A 27,498-nucleotide genomic window follows, 5' to 3' on the forward strand; every position below is an offset into this window, starting at 1 on the left:
CTGGGCACCACTACTGATCATCTGGGAAAGACACGTAGTAACGACGAGAGTCTTCATCGAACTCCAACTTGAGCTCAATCGCATCACCTGGAGCGGTATCATCGATCCCTGCATCTGGTTTTGGAAGTAATCTGTGAGTCACCAGGACTCAGCAATCTCACACCCTCATGATCAAGACTATTTAAGCTTATAGGTATGGTAAAAGATATGATGTGGAGCTGCAGCAGGCGACTAGCATATATGGTGGCTAACATATGCAAATGAGAGCGAGAAGAGAAGGCAAAGGCACGGTCGAACAACTATGATCAAAAAGTGATCCTAGAATAACCTACGTCAAGCATTACTCCAACACCATGTTCACTTCCCGGACTCCGCCGAGAAGAGACCATCACGGCTACACACGCGGTTGGTGCATTTTAATTAAGTTAAGTTTCAGGTTATCTACAACCGGACATTAACAAATTCCCATCTGCCCATAACCGCGGGCACGGCTTTCGAAAGATCAAATCCCTGCAGGGGAGTCCCAACTTAGCCCATCACAACCTCTCACGGTCAATGAAGGATATTCCTTCTCCCAAGACAATCCGATCAGACTCGGCATCCTGGTTACAAGACATCTCGACAATGGTAAAACTAAACCAGCAACACCGCCCGAATGTGCCGACAAATCCCGATAGGAGCTGCACATATCTCTTTCTCAAGGCACACTCAGATACGTCAAGCTACGAGTAAAACCAACCCTCGAGTTGCCCCGAGGTGGCCCCACAGGCTGCTCGTTTCGGACCAACACTCAGAGGATCACTGGCCCAGGGGGGTTTAATAAAGATGACCCTTGGGCTCCGGAAACCCAAGGGAAAAAGAGGCTAGGTGGCAAATGGTAAAACCAAGGTTGGGCATTGCTGGAGGAGTTTTATTCAAGGCGAACTGTCAAGGGGTTCCCATTCTAACCCAACCGTGTAAGGAACGCAAAATCCGGGAACTAACACCGATATGACGGAAACTAGGGCGGCAAGAGTGGAACAAAACACCAACCATAAGGCCGAGCCTTCCACCCTTTACCAAGTATATAGCTGCATTAAAATAAACAAGATAATATGGTGATATGCCAATAATAAACATGTTCCAACAAGGAACAAACTCCAATCTTCACCTGCAACTAGCAACGCTATAAGAGGGGCTGAGCAAAGCGGTAACATAGCCAAACAATGGTTTGCTAGGACAAGGTGGGTTAGAGGTTTGACATGGCAATTTGGGAGGCATGATAAGCAAGTGGTAGGTATCGTAGCATAGGCACAGCAAAAGAGCGAGCATCTAGCAAGCAAAGATAGAAGTGATTTCGAGGGTATGGTCATCTGCAAAGTTCTCAGAGTTGCCTTGATCCTCGTAAGCGCACTCAACGGGCTCCTCGATCACGTACTCGTCTCCCGGCTCTACCCAAGCAAGAAAAACAAACAAAAAGGAACACAATCAACCACGTGCAATGATCAAACAACATGATGCAAACATGGTATGATATGCGGGATGCGGTATGTGATGCATATGCAAGATTTGGAAAGGAATGATTGAACCTGGCCTCAACTTGGAAAACCAAGAGTGCCACTAGAAAGGTGAGTTGATTTCGGTTGAAATCGATATAAACATCACCGGAATCGGATGCACGGTTTGGAAATGGCAAGCAAAACAAATATGACACCGGTCTGCGATAATCAGCACGAGACCATCTAAATGCATCAAGAACAACATGCTACTGCACCCAAACATAGCAACGAAATACATGGCAGGGATCCACTCATGATGCTTGACAAAAGATGAACACTGAGCTACGGCTAATTCACTCAATAGCAATCTCAAACAAGCATGGCAAAAATGCAAAAGATAACAGGTTTCAGACTTAGTGAAAATAACAGCATGTCAGGAATTTAACATCAGGAAGCAATGTTTATAGCACGAAAACTACATGCTACAGGAACATGTCATGGCAAAGAAAGGCATGGAATGAAGCTACTCAAAACATACAAAAAAGTCCTTTAGTAACCATGAGCCAAAAGGGATCAGAAAATACAATTGCAAGCATGTGAACATAGCAATTAATGAAAACAGATTCAGACTGTGAAAAACTGGAGCATGGCAAAACAGATATCAAATAGGCATGTTTACGAGCTCGATGCACTCACTACGAGGCATTGCATGACAAACTAAGCATACACCCAGCAAATAGACATGGCATAGAAGCTATACATGGCAAGAACAACATCATAGCATGCATGGATCAACAACAACAAGCTCGGCAAAATTGCTAAACATGTTAACAATCTGCCAGGAACATTTTATAGCAAAAGTATAGCTCGATTGACTCAAGCTAGGATGCTCCATAATTGCAAACAAAGACATTGATGGATAGAGCACAACATTATCTACAAAACATCCTTACTGATCATGCTCAAAAGAGGCACGGATCACTAGGAAACAACATGAACATATGGCATAAAAATAATGACAGGGCAAGGACTTAGTGAAAATCTAAGTCCCTGAAATCAGCATCATTGAGTAAGCTACTTTGCATGCTTGTGCTAGTCACCACATAGATCACAAAAAATACATGGCATACACCCCTGTGAAGATAACATGGCATACTTCAAAACACATGTAGAGCTCAGGATCATAGCATGCACACATTAATCATGGCAAAAATGACAAAAGAGCATTTGCTGAAACAGAACTGAAACTATCATCACATAGCCCTCTTCGAACAGCATTTCGGGCATCAAGATGAGCTCAAAATAAAATGATGCAATGAGATGAAATGATGTACTCGTCGAGACAAACATTTTGATATGCTACACGCACGAATCGGAGCCACGATGAGGAAGTTATGATGCGTCAAAGTATGCAAAAATATCTAGGGTTTGAGGGGGGAAAGTCAACCGAGTGGATTGGATCCAGATCTGGATCGGGATCACGGTTACTGTAGCAGCTCGAGGTCTCGCCGAAAATGGAGGTCCGCCGGATTCCTGTTCGCCGGAGGGAGGGGGTTCGCCGGAGATGGGGACTTGCCGGGGCGCCGATGGGTGGCAGGGAGGCCTGCGTGGGCCCGGGCGGCCGGCGGGTGCGGACACCGAGACGAGGCGGCGGCGAAGCGATGCGGCCGCGACGAGGGACGGCGTCGCCGGCGCGGGGCGGCGTGGCGGCCGGCGTGGTCGGTGACGGCGGCAGGTGGCGACTCGGGCGGCGGAAGGAGAAGCAAGGCGCGCGGGAGGATGAGGACGACTCGGGCGGCGGCGCGCGGTAACCCGGGCCGCGGGGGCTCTCCTTGGGCCCGGCGGGCCTAGGGCGGAGGGAGGCAGTCGGCTGACAGGTGGCGGCTCCTCAGTGGCTCGCGGCGGTGTCCGGTGCGGAGGTGGGCATTGTCCGGCGGCGGAGGAGCGGGTTTAGCTAGGGTTAGGGTAGAATGACCCAAAAATTTCGGGGATGGACCTATTTATAGAGGTAGAGGGAGCTAGGAAGCTCCAAATGAGGTGCGGTTTGCGGCCACGCGATCGTGATCGAACGCTCTAGATTATGGAAGGGGTTTAGGTGGGTTTTTGGCCACTTTGGAGGGGTGTTGGGCTGCAACACACACGAGGCCTTTTCGGTCCCTCGGTTAATCGTTGGAGTATCAAACGAAGTCCAAATGGTACGAAACTTGACAAGCGGTCTACCGGTAGTAAACCAAGGCCGCATGACAAGTCTCAGTCCAATCCAAAAACATTTAGCACCCACACACGAAAAGAGGTAGAAAGGGACACCGGAGGACATAGGAGCGCCGGAATGCAAAACGGACAACGGGGAAAATGCTCGGATGAATGCGATCCACACGTATGCAAATGCAATGCACATGATGACATGATATAAGATGCATGACAAAGACAAAACACACAGAGACAAAAACCCAACAACGAGGAAATAATATAACTTAGTGCCGAAAAAGGCAAGAGTTGGAATACAGATAAGGCAAGTTACATCCGGGGTGTTACATCGAGCCATGGAACTCTCAATGAAAGCACCAATGTCAGTGTCAAAATCGGCCGATCTCGGGTAGGGGGTCCTGAACTGTGCGTCTGAGGATCGAAGGTAACAGGAGGCAGGGGACATGATGTTTACCCAGGTTTGGGCCCTCTTAATGGAGGTAATACCCTACTTCCTGCTTGATTGACTTTGATGAGTATAGGGGTTACAAGAGTTGATCTACCTCGAGATCGTAATGGCTAAACCCTAGATGTCTAGCCTGTATGATTATGATCGCCTCTACGGACTAAACCCTCCAGTTTATATAGACACCAGAGGGGCCTAGGGTTGTATAGAGTCGGTTTACAGAGGAAGGAAACTTCATATTCGAACACCAAAGCTTGCCATCCATGCAAAGGAGAGTCACATCCGGACACGGGGGGAGGCCTTCTATCTTGTATCTTCATGGCCCATCAGTCCGGCCCATGTCACATAGCCCGGATGCCCGGGGACCCCCTAATCCAGGACTCCCTCATGCGCCATGACATTTACCACATCTTTGCGTGCACAACAAATGAATTTGCTCTCATGAATGCTTTACATATCTGTCGATATCATCTTCATAAGTTTCATGAACCTTGCCACAAACAATCTTGTCGCATAGACTCATGCTTACATGATGGACATCTTGTGTGCGCTAATAATTGTATTTCCGAGTGTCGTCTGTGCTTCCTCTTTTTACATGTATATCACTCCAGAGACACCTTGGAGTACTTGGATTGCGCCATGCCTTCACCTTTGTCCAATTACAAGTGCGTCCACGATAACCGTTTCCATGATGACGAGGATTACAATTCGAGGTCGGATCTTTCCCGGCAGGGGGGCAGATGATGCGGAGCATCCTACGATCATCCCCATGTACACTACGACTACTCCCCAAGCCCCAAGAGGACATACGATGAGACCTCAAGCATATGCCATTGGACACAAGGTTATCCCGCTCCTCTCCGAACCGTCACTTTCCACATATGAGACATGGCTAGTACCTCATGCATGGACTTTGTGTATACTCAGGCACAACCGAGGCAACCATGGAGAATCCAAGGACCAAGGCCAAGCATGGAAGAGAAGAAGGAAGAAGAGAACAAGCAACTCAGGAGTTGCCCGGATGATCCGGACCGAGACTCGAACGATCCGGCCCTTGGCCCGGACGATCCGGCTACGCGCGACATGAGGACAACAAGCCCCCAGACGAATTCGGATCATCCAGACCAACACCCGGACCATCCGAACCCACCCGGACCATCCGGGCCACCCGCGACTGCCATGACACTTTTGGACGATCCAGACGGTCGCCCGGATCATCCGTACCCCCGACACCTGGATCATCCGGACCACGCCTGCGTGTGTGACTTGGGCCGAGGCCCATGTACCCATTCGCCCCCCTAGCCTATATATACTCCTCCACCACCATTTTAGGGTTAGCATTGGTTTAGCTCATACTAGAGATAGAACTTTGCTCATCCACTTGATACCTGCTCCATTGGAGACCAAGGCCTCCTAGGAGAAGATCCCTCAAGTGGATTCAAGACCCCCTCTTGAGGGAAGATCCCCTAGTGGATTCAAAACCTCCTTCTAGTAGATGAACTAGTGACCTTTGTATCCCTCTTTGTTGGATTTAAATCATGCATCTCTCTTTGTGTTCATGGATCTAGCATATGTGTGATTGGACCAAGTCAATTTGAGTGTTTCCTCTTGTTTTCCCCCTTGTGTTCTTCATGTATTCGTCGTATTCTTCGGGAAACCCCCCCCCCCCAAATCGTGAAAGATCACCCCTAGGGTTCCACCCTACATCACTAGAGAAACACACTGTTTTAAAATTTATTTACACCATCGTATTACAATATTGCTAAGTCTCAGTTGACTGAGACTTCGTTAAGTCTCAGTCGACGCTATATTCGTGAGATCTTACATTAAGATCAATGCAATTTTTTTTTCATTTTTTTCTCTTTTGCATGTTATGTTACTTGATTGAAACTTGGTTAAATCCCAGTTGACTAAGACCTAGCCACACCCATCACATTAACTAGATCATTGGTGGCGCGCGTTGCTGTGCCCCTCTATATATAAAATGAAATGGTAGGAATATTCATAAATATATTATGACATAAAACATATTGAATTTGCATAAATAACACCATGTATTTGTTAGTAATCAACATACATCACATACTTACTCGCTAAAAGCAAGGTTGATGGATACAAATTAGCTTGGTATAACATACACATCAATGTACACAACAATACTACTAATCAGTACTGCGAGGAAAAATAATAAACATTAGATTGTGTACATGGTGCGTATACTACTGGCCATTTCATGGGACATGAGTGCTAACAAGGTACAGTAGTTAGTTACTCATAATACCATACAGATACAGGCAGTAGTGGGTATATATAGTAATCAAACATTAGCAAAAGGAATGGACACAAAACCATTAAAATAATCAGATACAACTAATCAGATATTATACACCCATAATCTGATTTTCCTTGCATGTAAGGTTATCATATGAGCCTGAATACCACTCTAGTCCATCTGCAACTTTGCAATGAGTAAATGTTCTTGTTTCATCCAAAATATTCAGCAATAAGTTCAGACTATTTGATTCAGTAACTAAAGAATGGACAAAATAAGGACAAGTTATGCATAATGGCAAAAATAAGAACATCATTGAGAACAAAGCTATTGTTTGATACAAAATGCTTGCTTTCCAGCAAGCAATCTGACTCCATAATGCATTCTACATCGCTGATCAAGTGACAACATAGAAATTCAAAGCCCTCCTAATTGTGAATTAACAGGCGACAAATTAATTAGAAATAACGTCTTGCACAATGCTTACACTCAACATCTTATTGTCCAAATCAAGATAGAAAATCAAGTCCAGGAAACACGATATGCAAGCTAATCTCCTTTGAGTAAGCAATATTTTTCTAATGTAAAATTGGAAATGAGATGGACTGTTGTTGCAAAGAGCCAATATGCTGCTTAGGACCCCACCTGTTATCTTTATACCTTTATTCATGACCCAAAAAACATCAAACCTGTTATAGGATTGGTCTAACAAAACATACATATAAAGAACTTGAGCGCCTACAGGAAAGACAAACAAGAGCAACACTGATGGAGATCTCAGGGCACGCAATATGGTGCTAGAGCAGGTTGAAGATACCGGAACGGGCAACAGAGTTCAGATCCGGGTATTTGGGTGGTGAGGTCGAGGGGTCGAGCAGGATGCCAATGTGTTTGAATTGAAAACCCACCTCCACGCCCCCAATTTCAAATTTAGAAGAAACGCAAACACGCAAATAATAGTATTAGAAGTGAACTACTAAATCAAAATCACATCAGTGAATGATATGATACATAGAGGATCAAGGTCAACTCATATTAAATAACCTAGTTCATGTTAAGCTGAAAGATATCACCTGAATATAGGTCATATGGCCACATCATCAGAACCTGCATCTTGCAAAGCATCATGATGCAGTGATAAAATGATTGAAACTTCTACCAAGGGTTGCTTCTATTATAATGTCTAAATGTTTTCAGCGACATATGGATACCTACCACCAATCATGAAATATCAGCTTCCAAAATATGCATACATCACACCAATTTTGTAATTGTATTTTTTTACATGCTTTCAATCAGAATTGAACTAGATCTAATTACCGAGATATCGAAATTTAATATTTGAGTTCAGGCCTTCAAGGTGCAATACCTGATTGTGGCCAACACCAACATGCTTCTGCCTGCATATAGACTATATCAGCACAATGACTAAAGCAGCCACCAAAAGTAAGGCACACTACAATGGTTATATTAACACTCGATCATGATGCAAAAAATATATGCCTAGAGAAAACAAATTAGCATTGACGCATGACGTATCAACTGCAAGGTTAGGATTGCATTATAATAATATTGATTATCCGTACATTGCTCCAGAGACAAAATATCGGCTTCTTGTCTGAACAATTGACAGGAACATCTCCATGAGGAACTGTGTCTCATTGGATACCAACATGTTACCATGGTTGGATGAAGCTCCTTAGCACGCTTCACAAACTATACCACGATAGCTTTGCCTACCTCATATGCCGAAAATGTGAATTTGCTTAATACAACATGTTTCATCTCGAGAATTACAAAAATGTATATGAATAGATAAAAAAGTGATGGTCGGCTAGATGTTTTTTTGGCTCTCTTCTTCATCTCTTTCAGATGCGGCTAGATGTTTTCTCTCCTGTCTAGAGGAGGCCGAGGAGGCAGCAACTCCAGAATTGTTTGAGCCGGGAAGCGCTAGGACTATGAATTTATATTTTATCAGTTGTCAATGTCATTGCGATCTGTCAGTCTAGAGCCCTGTCAAGAACTTGGGACCCTTCCTTTTCAATCAAGTGTGTTATCTCATCTGGATTATACCTAAAAATGACATGCAAATAAATCAAAGGGGTTGTACAATTAGATTATGAAATTGTTACGTGGAACCATGGGGATCGCAAGTGCCAAATGGTGCATCGGTTTTCACTTGAATTACCTGTGTCTCTCTCGAGCAGATTGAACCTCATGGTGGCACTTGTTGGGCAAGGCTCCCATTATTTTTCCCTTGGCCTCCACCGCCTGAGCTGGAGCAACAGCGGCAGCGGTCGCATGGTGCCGATCTGCCGCTACCGCTGGACTGCAAAAACAATTTAATTAGTATGTACTGCCAGCGAATCTCGAAATTATTGAGGCACTGCCGTTGAATCTGGATTGTAAAAAACCAATCTAAGCATGGACTGGATTCACCACTGCTACTGCGCCCCCTAGCGTGGCGACAAGACCATGCTATCCACCGCGGCTCCACGACGATCCGGCGCTGCCCCACTGGCGGTGGTGGTGTGCGCTTGTTCTGCGAGCGAGAGGGTTGTGTGATGGATCTCGTGGCCAACCCCAGAAATAGATGCTCTCTGTTGGCCTTTCAGACGGAAGACAAGAGATGGAGGACATCGACGGCTAAACGGAGACGGAGGCGACATTCCAACGGGATGGGCATGGACTGCGCCATGAGAAGGTGGGAGCCAAACGAAACGACGACGGTCGCGGCGCAACCTGTTCGTGGGCGAGGGAGAGAGAGAAGAGATCAGGGGTGAATTGATTGAGAAAGACGAGAGGCCGTCGGCAGTTTTTTTTAAGCATCTAGGCAGTCGCTCGAAGCCCAGGCGGTATAATGGGTTGCCCGACGGCCCAATGCACGAGAAGCCTTTGTTTCGGCCTTTGGAGCAGCAGCCCAGAGGACAGCTGGGCCAGATTACCCAGATTACGGGGCAGATCGCTTTGGACATGAAATCTGACGGCCAGTAAAGATCAGATCGTGAAATGGACGGCCGAAAACGCTAATTCGCTGATAGAGCTTGGTTTAGCCTCAGTTTTACTGTCCTTAATATGAAAAGGAGTTAACGTATCAAAATATAAATATTTTGTTACAACGCATGAACATTGTCTCAGTGAAGATAAATCAGAAAGCACCCGCAATTCAAACATTCTACTCGAAAATACACGCGTTTAACTTTAAATCCAAACCTTGGACATTGAATTCCATTTCTTTGAATCCTTTCGGCCTTTTGAAACCCAGCTAAAACCCTTCACGGTTTTTTGTTTTGTTTTGACGGTTCTGCACCGTGTAGTTTCCGCCTCCTGCACAACGTAGGGTTTCCTGAGCTCCGCCCCCATGGCGCGCGTCGCCGCCTCTAGGCTCGCCGCCGTCGTGACCTCCTCGAAGTCGAAGGTGAGCTCATGCCCCTCCCATCCCTCCCCGCTTCTCCCTCTCGCTTCTCCTCCCATCCAACCCTGGTTCCTCACGGCCAACCCATTTTACCTCCATGCCAGCTCGAGGTGTTCTCCCGCCATCTCCCCGCCGCCTCGTCGGCGTGGGGCACCCCGTCGCGGCTTCCCAATCCAGGTCAGGCCCCTCTCTTGAAGTTTAAATTTCGATATTTTCGCGTGAATTGTCCGAGAAAAGCTGACCCGAGATCACTGAACAGCGAGGGAGAGAAGGAGCCCGAGTTGGTGGTGCCCGAGCAGGTCGTTCCATGGTAAGCCCTCCGGTAGATTGATGTGTTCTGCTGTGCAATACCATTTCTCAGATAGCAATTTGTCTACCTCGGCGGGCGTACTTCAGTTCTGTAACCACTGTCAGAGTTGAAAGTTGGAAACCAAGTGTTGGGCATTTTGTAATTAATGCGCTTCAGTTTGCTTATTTTTAAGCTGCTGTGAGAGTAGCTGTTCTGCGGTTAGTACATCAGATTGTAGTTGCATGAGTTCGGTTAATCAATGGTTTTCCTCAGCACATTGCATCTCTGCTTGAATGGAATAACATATCCCTTCCCTAATTGATTATGGAAAATAAAAGAGCTAGCACCTATGCATATAAAAACATCTTAACCAGACAAGATTATCGTACTTCACTGCAATAGGAAAAAGAAGCAGGGACGGAGCCACGAAATTGTGAAGGGGGTGGGGGAGGTCATAATAGACACAATAGCATGGTAAATATTGTAACACCTAGATGCTCAAAATATGTCCGTTGTTCTGCAATGTAATTTACAACCATCATCATTGACACACTTGACGGTCTAGATAATTTCTTCAGAATTAAAATTGCCTACTAGTTCCGATTGGCTTGAAAATGTTCTAAACTGAGCTCTTCCTCTTCATATCTGTAAATAACCATAATTGGACAATTAAATCTTGCATACGATCTATACGCCTGTTGTCAACCTGGTAATGATGTCCTGAGAACTCAACTTATTGGATTGATAAAATTATGAATTGATTGAGCTCTCTTCCTTTCCATGTACGCATAAGCACACGGAGGCAATCAGAAATTTCATAGTTAAAATTTAACGTTTGAAGTTTCTACAATTCTATTTAGGTTTAAAGGCATGAAGTAATCTAATGACGAAAGTAAACTAATCCTTTTCCTTATGTCCTTGCCGCACTGTTGTGTGGCCTGCCAAATGGCAGTGCGCCAGTGGATCGCTGCCCGGCCGCCCCCAAATGATAGTGCAATAGATCGCCGCTGTGACAGTAGGCAGCTGGCGTGAGGCGTTGATTGCATCGCCGCAGCAGCCAGGAAGCGGAGAGAACTGATTTGTGTGTCCGTTCGTGCCGATGACAAGTCCTACCTAGGCCTGCACCCTATTTCAAACACGATGGGCTCTCCTTTTCTTTTGCCGGCTTTTGGGCTTTTGGTACACAATATGTTATAAGTATGTCGGCTGTTAGGAAGGTAATCACGAATAATCTTGGAGGCTTTACGTTTCCTCACACAGCGATAGGGGGAGGGGGGGGGGTGCGAACGGTAACAGAAGCTGCGTAATTCAGGGAAAAACTATATTAAAGGGGAGATAAAATCGTTTTTTTTTTGTGGGGGGGGGGGGGGAGCGGAGGGGGCCTCGTCCCCCCTTGAATCTGTCCCTGCTAATAAGTATCTCAACCAAATGAGATTATCATACTCTTGTAATAGTGAACAAATCCTCAAGTGTTATTTTGTCAATTTTTAAATGAAGTCAACATTCATATCTGAATCCTTTCAGTCCAGGCAACCAGCATTTCTTCTATCAGTAAAAGTATGTGTCTGTGGGTGTCAACCATCTTGGCATATTGGTAATTTCCTTTGCATTAAACACAACCCATCAGTGTTATGGTCACTCATATCGATGCTAGCTTGCTATGTCCAGTGTTGAACACTTTCCCTGATTCACCAACAGATGGTTCAATATCCCCAAAAGGAATCAACCATAATATATCTCTCACTGTCCTTGCCAGGGTTATATTATTCTGTAGATTATGTAGCCACTAGACACTTTATAATCTTCCAAGTGGCGCTAGTTGTATACAAACCCATAACATTGTCAAATTCCTAGTAACTTGTTGCTATCGTGTCAAACGCAAATCAGGTGTTCGTTTTCTTTTGCCTGTTTTCGAACTACGAAAGTATGAATAGAGCAATATGGTACACTCATCTGACTCTTGACTCTAGCTTCCTAGTGGGCCAGTGGGCGTCTTGATTCAAATGAATTTAGTAGGTTACGATCCTTAGAAATTCTTTCTGTAGTGGTAGTTTGATTGTTGGACTTTCGATCTTGGGAAATTTTATTATGTGCCACTTTGCACTTAATTCTAATGGAACCGCTTGGAAATTGCTATGGCTCATTACTTTCTATGTTTTTCGTATGATGTAAATGAAGACACTTTCGTGCAAATTCCTATGGTTTCTGGGCATGTAAGACTCAAGAGGGCATGCCATTGCAATCCTGCATTTTCCCTATTTTAGTGTTCCTGAAATTCTGCAAATTGGAGTGGCCCTGAAGCTGGGTTACTGCTGCTCGTCCTTAAAAGAACACGTCACCGCTATGAAGGTTAAAAGAAGTGTTCCTAGGTGCTTGCCTAGGCACGCAAAAAAGCACTGTCGTGAAAAGATGGTGCATGGCAGGTTGTCTCTGTCACTGCTGGTGGCTTGGTTGTTTGTGGAAGCTGCATATGAACTAAGGCATACTTAACCAAAGTAAAGCAGCAGTTTACTGGGATAAATGGCTTTTGGAAATGGTCGGACCCCCCCCTCCCCCCCTGATTTCTCCTTTCCAGAGCTGGCCAGCTTGTTGCTGCTGCGCAGTCGCTTAGGCGGGCTATACGCACAAAAGCCTAGTGCCTCGTTGAACCTTTACCATGACGGCTGTATGAAGTATAAAGAGACAATGTAAATTTATGCTTGATTTTATCATTTACCAGTACCCATATTGTCATTGCCATTTGTCAGACACAGGCACTCAGCCTTGGACCATTTGTAATGCAAAAGTCTTACTTCAAACTTGCCTTTAATTTGAATTATGAGTGTGACTCCCTTTGTTGTTTTTCGTTTGGTAACTAAATTCCATGTTCCTTTTGTTTATTTCTATGATAAGAAGTTAAGAACTTATTTTTATGATTTTAGCCACAGCGAGGGTGAATGCAAGGGATTACTATGATGTGCTCGGAGTGAGCTCGGATGCTTCTGCATCGGGCATAAAGAAGGCATATTATGGGGTCTGTATTCACTTTGTCTCAATTAAGGCTTACGATATTCATTATTGATCAGTTATAACTTGATTAACTTTCTGGAGGTTCCTGTTTATTCCAAGATGTTACTATACTATACTAGAATGGTTAACATGAAACAGGGCCTGGACCAAATAAATAAAGAAATTTGACATGTTGTTGGACATACCATCATATTCTCTTGTTAGCTCGTTATGTGCAGAAATGCACTATACTTGATCAATAATGCCTAGCTGGATCTTTCATCAGGATTGGTTAGCCAAGATCTGTTTCGGAATTTTTAAATTTTGGCTAAAGAAGGGAAAATCTCTACTCACCTAAGGTTTTCTAAGAAGTTTATTCTCGCCACGGGTGGTTCAGGTCTAATTGTACACACCACCACAAGCTTTGACGTGCTATCTTCCAGGGCTTCTGCAGAGTGGATTAGCATGCTGCCAGTAGCCTTGGCAGAAACCAGTTATACTGCCTTTGTAAGATCTTTTGTTGTCGCACGATGTCTTTCAGAAACTAGATACGTTATTTGTAGTTCACCTTTTTAGCCATGCCACCTCGCACTTGCCGATCTAGAGAACATGGCAAAATTCCAGAGAAACAATTAGATAATGCCAGGCCCTGCTCACTCGCAATGTTAGCCTACAGTTTCTTGTTTAAAAGAGATAAAGTGCCCTCACTTTTGTTACATTTTGTCATGAGAGGTTTCTAAACTGAAATTACTAGTGCTAGTTTTAGAATCCAATGAGTATAGTTGGGTCATGGTGCACACATTCTTAAGTTCCAGACAGGCGATTGTTTACTTCTGCAACAAATAGGTTTTTTCCTACATGGAACACTTTTTGGACCAGTAGAGAAGCTATTTCTTGTCAATGATGGCTTATGAGAGAGATAGTCCTGCCCCCTTGCAGAGACTGTACGCCTAAAGGATCAACTTCTTGTGATCTACCGTTGAGGATCAACTACATTGTATTTTTTATAGCTTCGGGCTGTTTGATCAACAATTCATGATCTTCATGTACTAGATGATCTTTCTGTCTCCTTTGTAACATTTGTTAGCTCATCAAATTTTAGCTTAACTGGCATGCTTCTCCAGCTTGCAAAGAAGTTCCACCCCGATACTAATAAAGATGATTCTGGCGCAGAAAAGAAATTCCAAGAAGTTAACCGGGCCTATGAGGTATGAAGTTTTCGTAGACACAATTTATTCTGTTTGGTGAGCCATGGCGCATGTTTATCTAAAAGACTGCTATTGTTTGTGATTTTCTCTTAGGTTTTGAAGGATGATGATAAGCGCGAAACTTATGATCAGGTTCTTACTTTGTTCTGTATGAAAATAAAATAATATTAATATGTAAACTCAATGCCATCATAAATAAGAAACAAGTTTTTAATTTCATTTCTTTCTGTGTTAACTGTTTATCTAAGCTTGCTTACATAATGATAACATTGATTTTCTAATCACTAAAATTAATTCTAAGATACACGAAATCTAGTGCTTATGTATAACTATTACCTGTTGACAGCTTGGAGTTGAAGCTTATGAGCGCCTAGCATCAGGGGGTGGCCCAGATGGTTCCCCTGATAGCGGTGGGGACTTTGCTGGTGATAATCCATTTAGTGATATTTTTACCGATGTAAGAGGTCCTTTGTTTTTATTTAGTACCAGTAAATTGGCCCTTGTACATTTTTTGGTTGTCACTGTAAGCTGTTGTATCCATGAGGCTGTGCTTTACAAACTCAAAATATGTGATTGCCTTCAATGCAGGGACTTCAAAACATAAGTGGACTTTTTTTGTTTGAACCATGCAGGAGAACTGCATGTGAAATATATAGATAGAAGAAAAGGGGCGAACAGCCCATACGTGACTTAAAAAAAATTGTACAAAGGTGTTCATGTAAACATTGTAGTGCACTTATGGTTTTTAACCTAATGCAGTTCCTTTATTCATTAGTGCAAGGCCTAGGCTTATGTATACTTTAATAAACATATTATATGAAGTAGTTCCTTGATATTTTATTTTTTTGCCATGTCAACCAGATCTTTGACAGAGGAGGCCAAGATGTCCAGGTTACTCTTCTTCATTGCAACGGTTACTTTAAATTTGATATATTGTTGCAATGCTCATTTTTTTTCTCAATTGTAGATTCCTGTTGAATTGTCATTCATGGAAGCTGTCCAAGGATGCAGAAAAACTATTACATATGAGGCTGATGTTCTCTGTGGGACCTGCAGTACGTGTTATCATCTGTCTATTATCCGTTGATGTAGGAATTTTCTGAATTGTGCGCTGTTATGTGGCTGCTAGAAGGAGGGCGCGAGAGGACCGGCCGGGGGCCTTTTTGCCCACGGCCGGGCAAGAGGGAAGGGATTTCCTTCTTAATTCTTGCTTGATTAGATTGATACATCTCCTCCCCTTATATAGAGAGGTTTACTTGACTCCCCAGCAAGGCTTACTTGACCCCTAAGCAAGCGACCCTTATCTCTAATTAACCCTAAGACTAACGGGCTATACCGCCAGCCCAGGCCCATTAGGCCCATTACGTACTCTAACACTACACCCCACCTGGACATGCAGCTTGTCCTCGAGCTGCAACCTAACCAACTTATACCATGACTCGACGCAACACAAACCTAACACCTAAAAACAAGCCTTTTACATCTCGGCTTGTTTCATTACTCTCAACCTGAAATGGACTGGGAGGCTTTATTTTGGGCTAATTTTTTTAAATAATACATTTTTATATTAAATTTCAGAAATATTACGCCGTAATTATATTTTTTAAAAATATTACCCAATCGGCCTACTGCTGACCGATTGGATCCAGTCGGCCTGCTGCTGGCCGATTGGCCCCCAGTCGGCCCACTGCCGGCTGATTGGATCCAGTCGGCCCACTGCTGGCCGATTGGCCTCAGTCGGCCCACTGCTGGCCGATTGACACCCAGTCTGCTTCCTCTAGGCCGACAGGTGCATGCACCCATTTATCTGTTAAATAGGTATTTGAAAAATGTTGAGGAAGTATTTGAAAAAAATATTGATCATGCATATAAAAATGTTAATCAAGCATTTTAAAAAACATTGAACAAGTATTTTGAAGATGTTGAACAAATATTTGAAAAATGTTGAATAGGTATTTGAAAAATATTAAAGAAGCATTTTAAAAAATGTTGATCATGTATATAAAAATGTTAATCAAGCATTTGCAAAAAATGTTGAACAAGTATTTCAAAAAATGTTGAAAAAGTTTTTGAAAAAAATATTAATCATGTATATAAAAATGTTGAACAAGTATTTGAAAAAATATTAATCATGTATATAAAAATGTTGAACAAGTATTTGTAAAAATGTTGATCATGTATATAAAAATGTTGAACAAGTATTTAAAATATGTTGAACAAGTATTTAAAAAATGTTAAACAAGTATTTTTAAAAAATTGAACAAGTCTTTGAAAAAAAGTTTAACATCTGGAAGCTGGTGGGGTAGTTATTAGCTGCGTTGGGGATCGATGCCTGGTCTCCATGGCAATCACCAGAGTAGCTAACTACCCCATTAGTTTCCAATTGCTGGTTCGAAAAGGGATCGCGACCAACTAAAGGTGACTGAGCCGGTCTTCTCTATTATTTCATTCTTTTTTTCTTTTCTTTCTATATTATTTTTCTAATACTTGTTCAAAAAAATTAAATACTTGTTCAAATTTTTTCAAATACTTGTTCAACATTTATATATACATGATCAACATTTTTACAAATAATTGTTCAACATTTTTATTTACATGATCAATATTTTTTAAAATACTTGTTCAATTTTTTTTTTCAAATACTTGTTCAGCATTTTCTTCAAATACTTCTTCAACATTTGTTGCAAATGCTTGATTAACATTTTTATATATACATGATCAACATTTTTAAAAATACTTCTTCAACATTATTCAAATACCTATTCAACAGTTTTCAAATATTTGTTCAACATTTTCAAATACTTGTGCAACATTTTTTTAAATGCTTGATTAACATTTTTATATGCATGATCAACATTTTTTCAAATACTTCTTCAACATTTTTCAAATACCTATTCAACAGATAGATGGGTGCATGCACCCGTCGGCCTAGAGGAAGCAGACTGGGTGCCAATCGGCCAGCAGTGGGCCGACTGGATCCAATCGGCCGGCAGTGGGCTGACTGGGGGCCTATCGGCCAGCAGTAGGCCGACTGGATCCAATCGGTCAGCAGTAGGCCGACTGGATCCAATCGGCCAGCAGTAGGCCAACTGGATAATATTTTTAAAAAATATAATTACGGCGTAATATTTCTGAATTTAATATAAAAATTGTATTATTTAAAAAAATTTAGCTTATTTTGGACCCAACATAAAGTGGACACCATCCGCACGGCGGACGTGCACGTGTACAGCCACCTGGATCCCATGGACACCATCTGGACAAAAGGAGTGCATGTGTATGGCCACCTGGAAGTGGTCGCAAGAGTGACCAGCAGAGGCGCCCTCGCGGCGGCCGGCGGCGGAATGCAGTGGTGCTACGCGGTGCGCTCCTGTCGGTGACACCATGCCTTCTCCCCGCCGGACGGCTGTTGGTCTGCACCACACAGAGAAGAGTGGAGGGCTTTCGATGGAGAATGGCGAGGAGGGGTGTGCCCCCCAACCGCCGATGTCGCAGACTTTGAGGTCGCTGTCCATGGGGAAAACAGCATGCCTGCCGCCCGTGGGGAAAACTGCATTCCCAAGATCCCCGACGCAGCGGACGAGATCGAGGTCCTTTGCGCAGCGAAGCGCAACTGGGAAGAGCGGCAGCTGCAGACCACGCATCTCCCGCACACGCCGACGCGCTAGGAGGCCGCGCGCAGCAGCCTGCAGCCTCACCGCCGCCGACACGTGGCGGGTAGCGATCCAAGCTGGAAGCGGTGATGGCGACGGCGGGAACTTGATCTGCTGGATGGGGACGCCCTGGGACGGCGGCGGCGCTGATGGGAACGAGGTCGTTGCAGTCCCGTCGTAGGGCATCCCATACTGGTACGAGATGACCGGCGCCGTGGTCGCGTCCGAGGGCGGCGGCGGCGGGGGTAGCTGCTGTTGGTGTGGCGGCGGAGGAGGTGGCTGCTGGGGATGCGGCTGGGGCGCATAGGGCCCGACGAGGAAGGCCTTGATGCCCGCCACGGCCTGCTGTAATTCCAGGATTGCGGCTGTCATCTGCTCCGGGGTGAGGACGAGGGCGGACGGCGCCGAGGCAGAGGGTGCAATCGCCCTTGAGGATGTCAGCACGCCCAATGCCTGCGCGCCTGCTGTGTGGGGCAGCAGCGCCGATGAAGACGCTGGTGGCGGCGGGTAGGTGTGCGGCGGCGGCTGGTGGGAAGAACTCGGTGGAGGGCTGGATATGATCGAATCCGGGAAAGCTGATACCAGATTGTTATGTGGCTGCTAGAAGGAGGGCCGGCCGGGGGCCTTTTTGCCCACGGCCGGGCAAGAGGGAAGGGATTTCCTTATTAATTCTTGCTTGATTAGATTGATACATCTCCTCCCCTTATATAGAGAGGTTTACTTGACTCCCCAGCAAGGCTTACTTGACCCCTAAGCAAGCGACCCTTATCTCTAATTAACCCTAAGACTAACGGGCTATACCGCCAGCCCAGGCCCATTAGGCCCATTACGTACTCTAACATGTGCACCCCCACCCCCACACCTCTCGTTTGATGGCTAAAGTGTAACATGTATTGATTGCAGATGGAAGTGGCGTTCCACCTGGCACTATACCTCAAACATGTAAAGCTTGTAGAGGTGCTGGTGTGGTATGTCTCCTTTTAAATGATGTTTTGACAGAGTATTTCACTCGGAGATTACTTTCTTGACCTTAAAAGTGTTGTCTTATGAGTACAGACATTCATCCAGAGGGGTATGTTGAGTTTTGAATCTACTTGTTCTCGGTGCGGTGGAAGCGGAAAAATTGTGAAGGTACATTTCTGCTTCAAAGGCTTATTTTGTCTATATATTCCTCCAAGTTTAGTCTTTATGGTATTATTGTCATGTGAGGTGAAGTTGCTGTCTGTTATGATGCTCAGTTACATCACTGTCATATGAGGTGAATTAACATCTTTGATGCTTTAAACAATTTGGGGTAGTAATTCCTAAAATTTCTGCATTATGCCAAGTACATGATATGAATTGCTCTATGTGATTGTACAGTAAATTGTTAGTTCTGAACTTTCTGTTCCATGATTTATCCTAACTTAATCTGCTTTTCCATGTTTCACTTGAAGAATTTTTGCAAGACATGTAAGGGCCAACAGCTTGTCAAGGGGAAAAAATCAGTCAAGCTTGACATAATGGCTGGTAAAAACGACTAATCATTACCATGTATATGCTTGATATCTGACTCGTAACTTGCAACTATGAATTTGGGTATACAGAGCTCTTGGGTTCTTCTGGATAAGGTTTTACTTGCCCATGCGAGTGCGCTAGAGTAACAAGGGGCATGTGCATGCCAAAAAGGTTGGCAACCATGTAAACTAGATAGGGTAGATTTGGCCCGTGGCAACAAACCAAACATATTCATTTTGCATATAATTTTTGTTTATCGGTAGCTTTGCTTGCTGTAAAGTGTGAACTAAGACTAACTTACCTAGGTGGACATACCACTGATACCAACCCAACTACTTGACACAATGCAGAAGTAGATCTCCCCTTCCAGACTTTATTTATTAGCACTACTAATGTAAAGATGGTACTTTTAACGGCAGTGGCGGACCTAGAATCTCAGACTTGGGGTGCCACAGTTCAAAGTTTGTGAAACTTTACACTATAGATAATTAGATAGTATAATTTGGATAGTATAATTTGGTCTAAACATCGTCATAATCCTGCACCTGTTCAGGCGCGCATCCGGACTGAAGGTGAACTTCCAGAAGAGCGCTGCGGCCCTGATTCGGTGTGACACCGAAGATGCTGCCGACGTCGTCCAGCACCTGGGGTGCCCCATCGTCGATTTTCCACTCACCTATTTGGGCATCCCACTCACGTTCCATCGCCCACCGCCGCCCAGCTCCAGCCCGTCGTCGGCAAGGTGGCAGGGAAGCTGCCCTCCTGGAAGGCCTGGCTCATCAACAAGGCTGGCCGCTTGGCCTTCGTCAAGGCCGTCCTGAGCGCGATCCCCATCCACCAACTCCTCGTGCTCGCGCCGCCAAAAAAGACCCTCAAACTTCTGGAAAAAATCGAGAGGGGATTCCTCTGGGCAGGCCGCGCTGAGGCCAATGGGGGCAACTGCCATGTTAACTGGCGGCGCGCTTGTCGGCCAATCCCGCTTGGCGGCCTTGGCGTGCACGACCTCGAGTGCACCGGACTCGCCCTGCGCATGCGCTGGTTATGGCCGAGCCATGCCGGTGACGAGAGGGCCTGGAGCGGCCTCGACCTGCAGTTCTCGCATGAGGAACGCTCGTTCTTCTTCGCGTCCACGACAACGACGATCGGGAATGGCCTGCACGCCCTCTTTTGGGAAGACCGATGGATTAACGGCCGCGCCGCCAGTGAGATCGCGCCTCTCCTATACGTTTGCATCCCCAAACGGCGCCGCAAGTCCAGAACTGTCGCCGACGGCCTCCATAGAAACCAATGGGCTACCGACATCCATGGCACGATTGGCATCCCGGAGATAGGCGAATACCTCGGCCTTTGGTGCCTGATTGCCCAAACCACTCTCAGCAATGAGCTGGACAGCCTTCGCTGGAAGTGGACTACGAATGGAGAGTACTCTGCCAAGGCCGCATATCTCGCCACCTTCCATGGCTCCACCCATTGTCAGGCTTGGAGGCTAACCTGGAAGTGTTGGGCGCTGCCGCGGGTGCGTTTCTTCCACTGGCTAGCCAACCTTGACCACTGCTGGACGGCCGACCGCCTCGCGCGCCGCAACCTGCCACACCCACAACGTTGTCTGCTTTGCGATCAGGCTCCGGAGACGCTGCATCACCTTCTCCTCGGATGCCCCTTTGCCCGACAGGTGTGGCACGCGATCCTCTCATGGCTGCGCCTCTCCTGCCCGCCGCCCAACAACGACGCCACACTTCACGATTGGTGGCGAATGGCAAGACAGAACACGCCCAAGCCTATGCACAAGGGTCTTGCCTCCGCTACCCTGCTCGTGCCATGGATGATTTGGAAGCATCGCAATGGCTGCGTCTTCGAGGGTGCTCGCCCTTCTACCACCTCGCTGATCGCCGCGGTCAAAGACGAGGCTGCACTTTGGGCCAGAGCAGGGGCCCTAGGGCTACGCGCCATTCTACCACAAACCTGGGATGTTCACTAATGTGCCTGTACTTGCCTTGTAACCAGCCTCCTAGGAGGATTGTACCAAACTCCTTTTCAATACAATGAAACGCAAAGCTTTTGCGTTTTCTCGAAAAATAATCTCGACAAGTAGTCTTAAAGTTGCATTAACTTGTAGGTATTTAGTGTTAGGTACATACTAAAAAATGTTTCGCCCCCACTAAATCCGGCCCTGTTTAACGGCAATAGCTCATTTCACTGTTCTATTAAATATGCTTCTATTTAATTATTCTTCCTTTTCTGTTAATGTTTGAGTAGTTGTTACTACAAGTATGCAACTGTGCGAGTTCTTTTGGAGTCTAGGAAAATACTTACATTTTTATGTGTATTATATATAACTAGAACGCTTCTTCAGGAATTGATGACAATGAGGCTATAAAGGTTCGTGGTCAGGGTGGTGCAGATGCGGAGCGCAATAAACCTGGTGACCTTCTTTTGACTATCAAGGTTACATTTCTCTTTGGTCAAATTTCCAACTCTATCTGTCAGTTAAATTGGTACTACGTCTGTAAACTTTTATTAGACGTTTTAGGTTACTAAAGTAGTGACCTAAAATGTCTTATAGAAGTTTACAGAGAGAGTATGTTTCAAGTGAAATTATGGCTTGTTTGTGTTGCTGCACTGTGGAGTCTAGTTAGTCAGGACAATTTATTAATTTCTTCAATATTTTTCTATGAAAAAAGAATCTTCATTTGTAAGTGCTTTCGTAAAGGAGCCCTAATACTCATTTTCCTATTACAGGTCAGAGAGGATCCTATCTTCCGTAGAGAAGGCAACCATGTGCATGTTGATGCTGTTCTAAGCATGGCCCAGGTGAACTCTCTTACTATTGTTGCCCTCCCCTTTGTTGTTTTCACCGATCTGAACTCTTTAAGTAACTGCATTATGCAGATCACATCTTTCTTTCTGGAAAACAAATATTCAAATTACGTCTTCTGCCCTGTGTCACCAACTCACCTCCTACTATGCACCGATACTTTGCACAATCGTCCTATCAGTATCACCAGACTTACCTGATACTGTTAGGCCATTGATACAGCTCAGATGTGTATTAGGCTCTGTGAGTTAGTTTATTTAAAAAATAAAAAAAGATAAAAGTACGATGCCTATGTTACCGTCATGCATTGCTCCGTATATTTTTGGGTATCTAAAACTGCTTGATTTACAGGCTGTGCTAGGTGGGACTGTTACAATACCTACCCTCACCGGAAATGTTTCAGTGAAGGTAGGCATACATGGACTATTTCAGTTTTTGGGTTATGGTACATGACACGAGCTGACTATGCTGCTTGTATTTGTTGGATGATGCTGTTTCTTAAGGCTCACGTTGCATTTGGTTTTCCCTGTCTAGGTTCGCCAAGGTACCCAACCAGGAGAGAAGGTTGTCCTACGGGGCAAAGGTTGGTCATTGTGGTCACCTAAATCCCTAAAAGAAACCCCTTTATCTGGGTCGTGGGATTTCGATCCAAATGTTATTAACGCACGTGCCATTTCCCTCTTTATTTTTGCAGGAATAAAGGCGAAGAATTCGTCATCGTACGGGAACCATTATGTTCACTTCAACATCAGAGTCCCAACGTATGTTTCTTTGCCTCAACTAAATTCAGTTGACAGAAGAAAAGGAAAGAAATGAAACACCAAAATGAACATATTGTTTTGTCTGTGCCATTTGTAGGGAGCTGACACCACGGCAACGGGAGCTGATGGAGGAGTTTGATAAAGAGGAGAGCAACGACGTGGCGAGAGTTGCGGCTGCATCTGGATGAGATTTTTATGCTCCTCATCGATTGATTGATTATTGGCACACATAATAAGTCAGATGGCCTTGAAGGGCTTGGTGTACCCTATATGTCCCTATCCTTGTTTGTAGGCGTTAGATGGTGAGTTTTGCCCTGTATAATATACACGTCACCGTAACTGATAAGCCTAAATTATATTGTATAAGCATCTGATTTATATTCACCACTTCCTTGTGGTACCATTGTAACAAGACATAAGTTGGAACCGATGGAAGCAACGTTTTTGGATGAGAATGTATCAGCATTTTTGTTATAAACATGAAACAAATGGAACGGATGCCATTTGCTGACGTAAAATGCACGTCTGCACCGGGCGGCAGATGCCGTGCAGCAAATCCATCTTGTTTGGTTATATGCAAGTTCTGTTGGGGAGCGGATTTTCTGCTACTCTCAAGTTGTTTTTTCTTATAAAAACCTAGAATTCTTTTTAGATGCACTTCAAATATTTTTGGGAATATTGTTGCTGATGGACCACGGTCCAGCACGATATGCACATACAAGATGAGAAGCAAATATGTGAGGCACTTAATGCTAAATTCGATGCAATGGATGTAGACAGTGAACTCTACAGCATTTTTATGACTACAAGATGGTTAGCGACTGTTTTGTAGTTGAATAAACTCATGAAGTACAACGCATTGTAAAGGAATTAAAACTCCTTAGTCTGTCTTATCCGATAAATTTGTGGCTGGGTGCATGATTGCAAAGCTGTCTCCTTTATGGAGGAGTTTGGCCACTACTAGGAAACATAAGAAACATGAGATATCAGTTGAAAACGTGATATCATCTCTTGATGTTGAGGAGAAAGTTATTGCTAAAGACACTATTGAGAAAGGAGGTGAGGTCTAGTCTAGCGTGGATATTGTGCAGAGATACCCACACAACAAGGACAAAGGGAAAAACAAGTATGTTCTCAATAAGCACGTCAAAACTACTGCCTTCACGAAGAAGAAGATGAATAAGGCTACGCTAGAGTGTAATGAGTGCGGGAGCTCGGACACTTTTCCAAGTGCCCAGAACATGGTCGCAGAGGGAACAAGCTCCAAGAATGTCAACATTGTGACCGCTAACAATATTGATGGTATGATAATTTGCCTATTGTTCTTTCAGCATTTCAATCATCATTTTGGTGGACTGGTTCTGGTGCTAATGTTCCAATGTGTATACTGACGTTTGTATGTTCACTTCTTATCATGCCGCACAGTATTTTTTCGTCCTAATAAAGAATGGGTGGAATGGTTCCGTTTGTGGTATTGGCAAGGTGGATCTGAAGTTCACTTTGGGAAAAATTGTGCAACATGTTCCTACTATGAACAAGAATCTTGTTAGCGGCTCTCTTCTATGTAGAGATGGGTTTAAAGTAGTTTTAGAGTCGAATAAAGTAATTGTGTCGAGATATGAACAATTTTTTTTGATAGAAAGACTGTAAGGGAACCCCCTACAGTATAATTGGTGCAACAAACCCAAATTGCAAGTACCAAGTCTTGAACCTGGATGGGTGGGAAGGCATCAGCCCCTTCCCACCACTAGGCTATGCCTTAGTCTGCGAGATATGAACAATTTATAGGCAAATGCTATGAGTGTGGAGGCTTGTTCCGCTTTTTTTTTGCAGTAAGTCAGTGAACCAAATTTGTGCTGGTATTAATGATTATGCAAGTGTTTGACACTCTTGTTTATGTCATATTAATTTTTGTTTAATGTCTCGGCTATCCAATATGAGTTTAGTTTCAAATTTGACTATCGCCAAAAGTTTTAAGTGTCGTAGTCATGTGCAATCGAAGCAACCTTGGAAGCCGCATACGACAGTCGAGGAGAGAAACTTAGCACCTCTAGAACTCATACGTTCTGATCTATGTGAGATAAATGGTGTATTGACAAAAGGTGGAAAGATATATTTCATGACGTTGATTGATGCTGCCAGTAGATTTTGCCATGTTTATTTGTTGCAAAGTAAAGATGAAGCTTCATACTACTTTAAATCTATAAGGCCGAAGTTGAAAATCAATTAGAGAGAAAGATCAAGCGTTTTATGTCGGATTGTGGTGGCGAGTAATTTCTCAAAATATTTGGCGAATTCTGTGAAGAACATGATATTATTTCATGAGAGGACGACTCTCTATTCTCCCCAATAAACAATAAATGGGTTGTCGAGAGGAAAAATCGGACATTTACAGAATCGGTGAATGCCATGTTAGAAACCGCTGGTTTATCTAAGGTATGATGGAGGAAGGCCTTTGTTGACTTCATGTCAAGTCCTGAATAGAGTTTCTAACACTAATAAAGAGAAAACCCCTTACGATGAGTGGATTGAGAGAAAACCATCACTTTCTTATTAGCACATTTGAGGGTGCTTGGTGAAAGTCAATGTTCCAATCACTAACAAATGCAAACTCAGACCAAAGACTTTGGATTGTGTCTGTAGAATATGAAGTATAGGCTGTGCAAACACAATACATTGATCGGTGCACCAGGCACGTATATATGAGTATAGAGAGGGGCCACAACCTCGACTATACAAAGGAAACATGAGGTGGGCTCAATACACAATATACACGTATATAATATACTCAACCCCCCCCCCCCCCCCCCCCCTCCCGCAGTCAAAGCGGCGCCAGTGACGCAGAGACTGGAACGAAACTCCTCGAAGGTGGAAGTCGGCAGGCCCTTCGTCATCACATCGGCGAACTGTTGTGCAGTCGGAACATGAAGGGCCCGAATACGTCCAAGGGCCACTTGCTCGCGCATAAAGTGAATGTCCAGCTCAATGTGCTTAGTCCGGCGATGATGAACGGGGTTGGTGGAGAGGTACACCGCAGAGATGTTGTCGCAGTAGACAACCGTAGCCTGGGAGATATCGTGATGCAGCTCCTGAAGTAACTGTCGTAGCCAGGTGCACTCGGCAACAGCGTTAGCCACAACTCGGTACTCAGCCTCCACGCTAGAGCGCGATACTGTGGGTTGTCGCTTGGACGACCACGAGACGAGTGAAGGACCGAGGTAAACGCAGTAGCTGGAGGTGGACCGACGAGTGTCGGGGCAGCCAGCCCAGTCTGCGCTGGAGTAGGCCACCATCTCTAGAGAAGCAGACGCCGTGAGGGTGAGCCCAAGAGTCATCGTGCCGCAAATGTAACGGAGGATCCGCTTCACGAGAGTCCAATGGGAGTCACGAGGGGCGTGCATGTGGAGACACACCTGTTGAACTGCATAGTGTAGATCCGTTCGGGTGAGAGTCAGATACTGAAGAGCACCGACAATGGACCGGTAGAAGGGAGCATCCGACACTGGCGAGCCCTCAAGAGCAGAAACCTTGGCCTTCGTGTCAACAAGAGTAGTAACAGGGTGACAGTTGAGCATGTCAGCACGCTCAAGGAGCTCGTGCGCATACTTCTGCCGATGAAGAAAGAAGCCATCTGATCGCTGAACGACCTCAGTGCCAAGAAAATAATGTAGAGCACCCAAGTCCTTGATGGCGAACTCGTCATGCAACCGGAGAGTAATATGCTGAAGAAGAGCTGCGGAGGAGGCCGTCGGGATGATGTCGTCGATGTAGAGGAGCAAATATGCAGTCGTGTCACCATGGCGATAGACAAACAGTGAGGGGTTCGAGCGAGTGACGATGAAGCCCAGTGTCTGAAGAAACCCGGCGATCCACTGGTACCAAGCGCGAGGTGCTTGCTTGAGCTCGTATAGAGACTGGGACAACAAACACACATGGCCAGGAAGAGATGCGTCGACGAAACCTGTGGGCTGCTCACAATAAACCTGCTCCTCAAGATGGCCGTGGAGGAAGGCGTTGGAGACATCCATCTGATGAACTGGCCAGCCTCGGGACACCGCAAGCTGGAGGACGGTGCGGATCGTGCCCGGTTTGACAACCGGTGCAAACGTCTCAGTGAAGTCAACTCCAGCGCGCTGTCGAAAACCACGAACCACCCAGCGAGCCTTGTAGCGCTCAAGTGTACCATCCGAGCGGGTCTTGTGGCGAAAGACCCACTTGCCGCTAATGACATTGGCGCGAGGAGGCCGGGGAACCAGTGTCCAGGTGCGGTTTCGCTGGAGAGCGTCGAACTCTTCCTGCATCGCGGCAAGCCAGTGAGGATCACGAAGGGCTGCGCGAGCGGACGCAGGAATAGGGGACGGCTCCGCGGTGGAGGCGGCGAGGAGGTACTCGTCGCTCGAGTACCGCAGACTCGGACGGTGAACGCCAGCTCGGGCCCGTGTGACGCGGCGAGACGACAGCGCCGGGAC

General features: G+C 45.1%; 1 protein-coding gene across 1 annotated transcript; it reads left to right on the top strand.

The window, feature by feature from the left end:
- Nucleotides 1–9,662: 9,662 nt before the first annotated feature.
- On the top strand, nt 9,663–23,484 carry LOC125508498 (chaperone protein dnaJ GFA2, mitochondrial). Its single transcript, XM_048673227.1, has 18 exons — nt 9,663–9,821; nt 9,923–9,995; nt 10,078–10,128; nt 13,029–13,120; nt 14,220–14,303; nt 14,397–14,435; nt 14,650–14,760; nt 15,165–15,194; nt 15,271–15,358; nt 18,860–18,924; nt 19,013–19,087; nt 19,393–19,465; nt 21,807–21,898; nt 22,193–22,264; nt 22,620–22,676; nt 22,803–22,851; nt 22,963–23,029; nt 23,127–23,484. The coding sequence occupies exons 1-18, from the start codon at nt 9,765–9,767 to the stop codon at nt 23,215–23,217; spliced, it is 1,266 nt and encodes a 421-aa protein (XP_048529184.1). The 5' UTR covers nt 9,663–9,764; the 3' UTR covers nt 23,218–23,484.
- Nucleotides 23,485–27,498: the final 4,014 nt, after the last annotated feature.

Source organism: Triticum urartu, chromosome 5 (genome assembly GCF_003073215.2).
Source record: "Triticum urartu cultivar G1812 chromosome 5, Tu2.1, whole genome shotgun sequence".
NCBI classification, from domain to species: Eukaryota; Viridiplantae; Streptophyta; class Magnoliopsida; order Poales; family Poaceae; genus Triticum; species Triticum urartu.

Excerpts from the sequence above, each read along its gene's own strand:
- LOC125508498 (XM_048673227.1), top strand. The coding sequence starts at position 9,765 with ATGGCGCGCGTCGCCGCCTCTAGGCTCGCCGCCGTCGTGACCTCCTCG. Across the intron at positions 9,822-9,922 it reads TGACCTCCTCGAAGTCGAAG|CTCGAGGTGTTCTCCCGCCA; the intron begins GTGAGCTCATGC and ends CCTCCATGCCAG. Across the intron at positions 19,466-21,806 it reads CAAGCTTGACATAATGGCTG|GAATTGATGACAATGAGGCT; the intron begins GTAAAAACGACT and ends ACGCTTCTTCAG.